Below are 9,030 nucleotides of genomic sequence, written 5' to 3' on the forward strand. Positions count from 1 at the left end.
CGAGGCTGGAGCATGCCCCGTGGAAGAGCTGTCTGCAATGGGGTAAGGAGGGGGCCGAGAGAGCCGAGCGGGCCTGGGCCGCGGCCCCGCTGCTCACCTGCCCCGGGTGTTCCCTCTCCCCGTGTCCCGGTTATGCCGCGGCCGGGGGGCCGCTCGGCTGAGAGAGCTGGCCCTGGAGCGGCAAAAGCGTCACTGAGAGCGTTTACCGTGTAGGTTACTGCTCACTTCTAAGGGTGAACGAACAGCCCTGTCAACAACAAAAATGGGCTATTTAGAGGAAATTCCATTTTGGTATCGGTTACTGTATCCCATGCAAGGCACGTTAACGTAAATCCCGCTTTAGCTCTCCTTAAACCTACGTGCAACGTGACTATATCAATAAGCCGGGGAGTGCAACATAGGCAGCTCCTCTTTCAGCTGAAGAACAAAGAAACTACTCGCTTTGGTCTACAGAAATCTGAAATATCAGATATCTCATCTGAAAGCTTGGTTTGTTATAAAGGAAAGCATGTATGTAATTTAGTAGTTTAAATTCTAAAATAAACTTAAGAGTTGACTGGGGAAGTGCTAGTTGGCTTTCTGAAAGCTGTGCTGAATTAAGTCAACCTTTCAGGCCAGTTATAATGTTTCCCAAAGTCGCACTGCCATTGGAGCAGTCCACTGACAAGTGGTGGGTGGATCCAGAATAGGTGCCTGATCAAATGTGTGAACTGTTTGAAAGAGTAAAAGGCATTGTATTGCAAATAAAACCTATCTTGTCAATTGCAGAAAAGATTTTGCTGTTCGATCTGAAAGAGTCTTCGAAGTGAAGCTGGGGGACAGAAGGGATGACTCCTGCTAAGGAAGAAGATGTCTGTAATCATGTGAAAGTGGTAGTCCGTGTCCGTCCAGAGACCCAAAAGGAAAAGCAGGGCAGCTTTAGCAGGGTTGTCCATGTTATTGACCAGCATGTATTGGTCTTTGACCCAAAGGAAGAAGAAGTTAGCTTCTTTAACAGGAAGAGACTGATCCATAGGGACATTAACAAAAGACAAAGGAAAGATCTTAAATTTATGTTTGATGCCATTTTTGATGAGAGTTCATCCCAGTTGGAAGTTTTTGAGCACACTACCAAAAGTCTAATTGATGGCTTCTTAAATGGATATAACTGTACAGGTAACTTTGCTATTTATCTTCTTTAATTAAAAAACTTCAATAAATTTCTCAAAGTTTCTACCATTGTATCCAATGGCTGCAGAGGCATTCAAAAAAGCCTGAGATAGAAATAAAGCATTGTGTTTTAATTCATAGGTATGAAAGGCTGACTTTTTAGTATATGGAAGTTAGGATAGATCTACTCCTTTTAAAAGAAGTTTGTGTCAAGGTTATAATAGCCTTGGGAATCTTATCTGAAATATATGTGCTAATGGGAGTCCTATAGAGTTATTCAAGCAGAAGCAGTTGTGTCACTGAGTGTGTGGTAACCTACTTTATGAGCTCTTTAAGATCTTGGGGTTTTTTAATTGGCTACTGGAATGTGGTGAGGAAATGAAGTGGCTATCAGCAGTAAGTTGATGGCTCAGGGTTACGAGAGTAAGTAAATAATATTTTCATGTAACATGTCAGTGAATGAATTTTGAACTGAAAACTTAAAAATGTTTTTTGAAACACCTCTCTCTAATTATAGATGTGAAAGGTGAAGCCTAAGTAAGAACCTTGATCTGTTTATGAAACAGTTGTGCAGCATGACAGAAGTCTCTGAATGTTCATTTGACTTTTGCATTCCTGATTAGCTTACAAATAAATTATTTTTACTTTCTTGTTTTTGTGGGGAAAATTCAGTGCTTGCATATGGTGCAACAGGAGCTGGAAAGACGCATACAATGTTAGGTTCTCCTGAAGATCCTGGAGTCATGTACTTAACTATGATGACACTTTATAAACGCATGGATCAAATAAAAGAAGATAAAACATGTGATGTTGCTGTTTCTTATTTAGAGGTGAGTTCCTGCATTTGGTGTGTTGCTTTTAATAAGTCATATTTTATAAATAAAGACAAGCTGGTTTTGCTTTCCACTGGTCCTTTCTGGGGCTTGACAAAATGTGTCCTTACAGGAGTGGAACTGTATTGTGCTCTGCAAACTTGGTGTTCCTAGGCACCTGTTACTGTTTTACAGAAGGCTGCCCATAAAGGACAACTGCTTCTAATATATTCACTGAATGTTCATGACTTGTGTCTTGCTGATCAATTACATGCCTCTAAACATCTGTTGATGTGTACAAGAAAATATCATTTCAGGGTAATATTTTAGGACTGCATAATAACATCCTATAAGCATTGTGTAAAAGCACAACAAAGTGGTGTTCTGTTTCTACAAGTAAATGTCTTGGCACTGCTGCTGAGCAGTGCTAGTAAAATGGTTATCTTCTGAGCTCCCTCAAAGTCTTAATGGACTCCAGTTGGTATTTGGGAGGGGTGGAAGGAGATGGAGAAAGTTTACATTGCCATATACTTCCACAGACCAAGTAATAAGACATTTAACAGTTTTAATGGAAGTAGATTTGAGCTAAGAAATATTGCTGAAGTATGGGTTGTGATGAACAATGGAGGGAAATAAATGCTTTGGATTCATGCTTGTTGCAAAACTGGGGTTTGTTAAAAAAAGGCAATTTTTTTTTTCCAATAAAGACTAAGATTATTTACTAGAAAGAATTACTTCTAAAATCTAAAAAGAAATCAAGTGAATTGAATATTTTAAGCTCGCTGTAGGAAAAATGTTTGAAGAAAAATTACAGCATGAATTCACTACTTTGTCTTAAAGGAGTGTTAAAACAGACAGGTGATTTCTGTTTATTTAAGTTTAATTCTGTCATCTATGGGAGGATATTTTAATAAAGTATTTTAAATTCCATTTCAAAGGTTTACAATGAACAGATACGTGATCTGCTGGTCAACTCTGGGCCTCTGGCTGTTCGTGAAGATGGCCAGCAAGGGGTGGTAGTTCAAGGTCTGACATTACATCAGGTATGTAAATATCAATAGACAATTAAAATGTGCTTGAGATGATTGAGAAACATCCCCATTCTTCTGAAAGTTGTATGGAATTTGGTAATTTCCTAGTGAGTTTCTTTTCTGGCCATAAGCATCAGTAACTTGCAAACCTAATTAATTAGTTAAAAGCACATTGTGGAAAAAACCTGCTAATCTTATTGAATGCAAATATAGAAGCATTCAGTCCTTATTATCAAAACGGTACCTTTGGCTGGATGCTCATCCAGCAAGTTTTGGAAGATTTATTTTTTGGCTAAAACATCTTGGCTTTGCCATCATTGCCATCTTGGAGTGCTCTACACCACTGTGAAGACTAAAGGTTGTTTCTGTTTGTAAATAACCATGTTTGAAAAGTTCCATGTTAAATTACTTTTCCAGGCCAGCACAGCAAGTCTTTGGTAAGGTCAGTGATAGAACTTAGTTGTCCAATCTGAAAATCAATTCCTATGGACCTATTTTCTTGCAGCTTTCTAGTGTATGTTACATGCTGTGACAGGAAACAATATTCTAAGTTTGGCTAGGTCTATAAACATCCTTCTTCCCAAACCTTAAGTCTTGTGAGGAAAGAACTTTTCCTGTACTAATGGATTAAATAGTGATATACTAATTTAAGTCAGACATTCTTAAAAGAGGCTGATTCTAACTATGGAGAATCTTTCAGATTTGTTTGAATTCTTTACTAAAAATATTTTCTGATTTAAGTGGCTGTGCTTAAGTGCTTGCTTTTCATACCTTACTACTTTTTAGCTGAGAATATTTGTTTGAAGTGCCTCCATTTCAAAAGTGCCTCCATTTCTCTTATTGCTAGGTAGCTAAAATTTTAAGTTTGTGGGGTTTTTTTTGAAGGTGAATATTAATGTAAATGTATTTTAGAATCAGTGTATTCCTATAATTGATGGAAAAGAAAACTCCATTTGTCTTGTGCTCTACTCTTAAAGCCTAAATCAGCAGAGGAAATCCTTCAGATGTTGGATTATGGAAATAAAAATAGAACTCAGCATCCCACAGATGTGAACGCCTCCTCTTCCCGGTCCCATGCTGTCTTTCAGGTAAGATGATATAGCCAATAAACGGTGGACATTACTGTGAGTTGCAGTTTTTGTTTAAATTTGGATACAGTGGAAGCTTTTACTTTTAAACTGTGTTGAACCTTAGTTTGGAGAAGAGGGGATTGAAGTTTTCCAGTTTACTCTTCTTGTTGACTCCTTATTCCTTAGAAGTATGTAATGGTTCGTAGTGTTTATGTTTGAAAAAATGAATTCAATGAAAAGGTCTCTAGTTCCAATAGTTCAAACTTATTATATATAAAATATGTACTTATACTTTCTTAACATATGTTCCTTAGAGGAAATAACTGTTATGTAAAATGGTAATTGTGAGCTTTAATATACTTCGATATTGTAATGTTATAAACTGAAAGTTATTGGTGGCTTTTTTAATGCTTTCTGTTTTCATGAAGTTGCTTAGCGTTTCTCTGGGAAAAATAATTTACAGAATGCAGTTATATGTCTGAGTATAAGAATCTCAAGTAGTACTTTCTTATTTTACTTTTTTGGTTAATGTTAATTTTTACAGTAAAGTGATTTTCTAATATCCTGGTATGGATCAAGTTTTAGAAAATTAAATCATGATTCTTAGTTTTCAGAAATGAGTTGTACAAATAATACCTTAAGAGGCCTCCCAGAAACAGAGACTGGACAGGAGTAAAAGAATAAAATAGGTATTTATTTGAAAGGCCTTCAAAGGTACACCCTGGGAGCCACAGGCTATTGCCAAAAATAGACCCCAAGATGGACAACAGGTCACGAGTTCTTCACATCTTTATAGGTTTGGTTCATTTGCATATCAGGGTTAATTCTCCAGTTAAAGGTTCAGTTCAGTGATGTAATTTCCCCTCCCCTGGGGAGGCCCTTCTGCTGGCCCTCCTTAGAAGCTCTTTTGATTATACTTTTTGGGCCTAGGATGGTCTGGGTGACCTTGGAGAGCAGGCCTGGAGGGGCTTTGTTATGTCTGCCTAGCACAAGTGAGCAGAAATTAGCAAGCTACAAGAAACCTCAGAGTTACACTCTAAGCAGTACAGAATCAGGAAAATACAAAACTTAAAACCTAGGCATTATTTCCCCCCTTTAGAGGCTTGACTAGGCCTCTACCTTGTCTAGACTCTATTTTAAATATTCTAATATCCACTAACAATATGTGTCTAACAGCAGTATATATCTATAAACAAGAATTATGATTACAATCATTACAAACAGTCTGTGATCTAGGGTCAGTTTGGTAACCATGAAACCAGGATGTGGAAGATACAATCATCTTTGAATGTTATCCAATGTAAGATCTAAGTTGATTCTCAAATTGTAAACAAATTTTGTTGATCTTTCCACTTCAGTTCACGTGTCAATTATTAATTTTGTATCCAAAGGAATGTCTTTGGATATACTCTGGACTAGAATCATATGCAAAATTTGGTTCCAAACCTGAGTCAGTGTTACCAACTGCGTAAATAATAAGCACAGGGAAAAAATCATTTAAACTACATCATCTTCATTTGTATCAGTCTCTGTTTTCTCAGTTATTTCAGGAGCAGAAGCCTTCTTAACTCTGGAGTAGTGAATCCAGGGTCCTTTGTCAGCCGCTTTGACTGGGGTGAGGGTGGTCAACAAAATCTGGAATGGTCCCCTCCACTTGGCCTGTAGAGGGTCACTGTCCCACCACTTAACATAGACCCAGTCTCCAGGCTAGAAGGGATGTGCAGGAGTGTCCAGTCCTATGGGTCTGGATTAACACAATGTAATTCTGGAGCTTCTGCAAAGTAGAACCTAAAGCCATTAGATATCTTTGCAAATCAAGTTTTCCCCTCATGTGAATTTCACCTGGAACATGTGGAATTTGATATGGCCTGCCATACAATATTTCATAGGGACTGATGTTATCCCTCCGCCTTGGTTGTATGCGGATCCTCAGCAAAGCTATAGGCAAGGCCTGAACCCATGTCATGGATGTCTCTTGACAAATTTTGCTAATTTGTGCCTTAAGGGTCCCATTCATGCATTCCACTTTACTGCTTGCTTGCGGTCTGTAAGGTGCAGACCCCAAGCAATTCCCAAAATTCAGCTAACTTCTTGAATCACATTTGCAACAAAATGTGGTCCCCTATCTGAGGACATACCTAAAGGAACCCCAAACCTTGGTATTATATAATGAAGCAAAACTTTACTGCCTCCTTGGCTGTGTTAGTGTGACAGGGGTAAGCTTCAGGCCATCCACTGAAAGTGTCAATCAACACCAGTATGTACCTGTATCCTTCTTTGCGTGGTAACTCAGCAAAGTCTATTTGCTAGTATCTCCAGGAAGATCCCCTGCCTTTGTTACTCCTAACACAACTCTTTTCCTTGTATCAGGATTGGTTTTGCAGCAGATTTCACACCTGCTCACTACTGATTGTACAATATCTGCCATTCCCTTTCCTATTACTACCTTCTTTAGATGTTTCAGAAGATTTTCAACCCCCGAAATGTGTACTTTCATGTTCTCTTCGAGCTAGCTCTCGAAGGGTAAGAGGTGGGACTACAACCTGATGTGCGGGTGTGACAGCCCATCCATTTTCTGTGATCTCAGCCTTAAGAAACTTAATTAACTTGTGGTTTGCGTGATCATATTTTGGGGTGAAACCTGACAAGTCAATCTTTTTTTGTGGAATTACTGGAAGAACACCTTTTTCTGCAGCCCTTTTTGCTGTTTCATCAGCAAAGCGATTTCCCAATTCTAGAGTGGTTTTATCTTTGCCAATCAACTTTGCCCAGTTATCTAATACAAATTTTAAAGGAGTGTTCAGTGGTACTTCAGTCCCCATACAAGAAATATTATCACCCATGGTTTTATGCTTATAAACAGAAAATTCGCGAAAATAAAGCAACAAGATCTAAGAACCCTCTATAAAGCAAAGAGAGAAAACTAAAGAAGGTAGGATTTGAACCCACAATCCTGGGGATACAAACTGTGGCTGGAAATATGATCTAAGCCCTAAGCCTCTGCACCACCTGGCTGTGTACCAAAGGGTGTTGGCTACAATCCTCCTAACCTTTTCACAAGGCAGGAACAAACTGACACAGGGAAAATTAAATCCCTGAATGGGACGTTCCCTGATAAGCTCTCACGAGCTACCAAGCTAACAGAAAGGGGAAACACCAAAGGAAACCCCCTTGGACCCTCCTGAGTCCCCAAACTAACTACAAGAGCTCTCTAAACACCTAATTCAGGTGTTAACAACAGAATACCACCTTTATTCAGTTACTCATGTGCCTCTGTGCTGGATCTGGAGAGTGCTGGGCTCTTGGAGCTCCTCTGCCTCCTGGACTGCTGCAACTGCCCCGTGCCAAAGAACTGATGCCTTAAGAGGCCTCCCAGAAACAGAGACTGGACAGGAGTAAAAGAATAAAATAGGTATTTATTTGAAAGGCCTTCAAAGGTACACCCTGGGAGCCACAGGCTATTGCCAAAAATAGACCCCAAGATGGACAACAGGTCACGAGTTCTTCACACCTTTATAGGTTTGGTTCATTTGCATATCAGGGTTAATTCTCCAGTTAAAGGTTCAGTTCAGTGATGTAATTTCCCCTCCCCTGGGGAGGCCCTTCTGCTGGCCCTCCTTAGAAGCTCTTTTGATTATACTTTTTGGGCCTAGGATGGTCTGGGTGACCTTGGAGAGCAGGTCTGGAGAGGCTTTGTTAGTCTGCCTAGCACAAGTGAGCAGAAATTAGCAAGCTACAAGAAACCTCAGAGTTACACTCTAAGCAGTACAGAATCAGGAAAATATAAAAGTTAAAACCTAGGCATCACAAATATGCTAAAACTTAAAGACTTCTCCAAAGATTTTTGGTGTTGGCTATACTGCCTTATTCTTCTGACTTCTCTTTTTAAATATAACCTGTGATATTTAAAAACTAGTCCTGTTATCAGCAGTGTCTTTTTTTTGGGTTTTTTTCTGTTTGCTGTTATATACTGCAAAGCAATACCTTGAATTATTTATTTGATCCACTCTGGGTTGAAAAATATTAAAATAAATTTGATTCTGGTCCTTGCCTTACAGCATTTAACCGTTGGGAAGTTTTTAACAGTTATCTGCAGACTTAGATAATGCTAAATAACTATAGCAAAGTTTAAAAAAAAGAAAAATAGCTTCTAAATATGTCACAGAACAAAGGTCATTGACACTCGAAAAGCTTCTGTTTTCCTATATACCTTAAACTTATGTTTGAAATTGCCTTTCCTGTTTTTAATTTCCCCTGAGGTCTGCCCTTGTTGTGCATTGTACATGATCGCACAAAGACTTCTTTTGAAGTTCTTTGGGTTGAGAGCTGCATTGTTGTGCATGTGTGCTGCCTTTAGAAAGACTCAAGATACAGTGCTAGAGACAGATCAGAGTGAACTGCTGATTTCTGTTTGTTTACTTGCTGGGCTGGGATGTCTTATCTCCCTTACCTTTACTCAGGAAAAAGCTCTGGATGTTATTACCAGCAGAATTTTTCTTGGTACATTTCTAAAAGTGGCAAGCAATTAAATAAATCAGTTTCTCATCTATTTCCACAAATCCCTGACATTCTGCATAACAGAATTGTGTCATTGTTTCCAGAGATGTAAGTGATGAGAAGTCCCCAGTGCTGTCATAACTGCCCTTTGTTTTTAATGTTTCTATTAAGAGTTGCTTTTTTTGTAGAGATAATGGTATTTTTGACTTTTCTTGTTAACTTTATGGGAGCAGGATATTTTCTGAAACTGACTCAGAAATTGGTTAAATATTGGCCCAGGACATTCTGAGCTGATTTTAGAGATGCAAGTTTTGCCTTACTGTAACATGTGTCTTATGTTTAAAATATCTGTCTGGGTCAGGCAATCACTGCATCTGAGAGGAAAATCCAAATTGCCACACTGTTCTATTGAGAGGGTTCTGTTTTGGGGCATTTCCTGTATCTTTTGAATTTTTACAAAAGCTTGAGTGT

The 9,030-nt window shown here is 38.7% G+C and overlaps 1 protein-coding gene across 1 annotated transcript in view; it reads left to right on the forward strand.

Annotated features, from left to right (window-relative positions):
- Window positions 1-9,030, forward strand: part of KIF18A (kinesin family member 18A) — a 31,734-nt gene continuing 22,704 nt past the window's right edge. Inside the window, exons 1-5 of the mRNA XM_008644083.2 lie at window positions 1-42; window positions 769-1,155; window positions 1,822-1,979; window positions 2,900-3,004; window positions 3,970-4,080. Of these exons, the coding sequence (XP_008642305.1) occupies window positions 828-1,155; window positions 1,822-1,979; window positions 2,900-3,004; window positions 3,970-4,080 (702 nt within the window). The 5' untranslated portion in view covers window positions 1-42; window positions 769-827. The remainder of the gene's footprint in view (window positions 43-768; window positions 1,156-1,821; window positions 1,980-2,899; window positions 3,005-3,969; window positions 4,081-9,030) is intronic.

This window comes from Corvus brachyrhynchos, unplaced genomic scaffold, assembly GCF_000691975.1.
Source record: "Corvus brachyrhynchos isolate BGI_N302 unplaced genomic scaffold, ASM69197v1 scaffold281, whole genome shotgun sequence".
In the NCBI taxonomy this organism is placed as follows: domain Eukaryota; kingdom Metazoa; phylum Chordata; class Aves; order Passeriformes; family Corvidae; genus Corvus; species Corvus brachyrhynchos.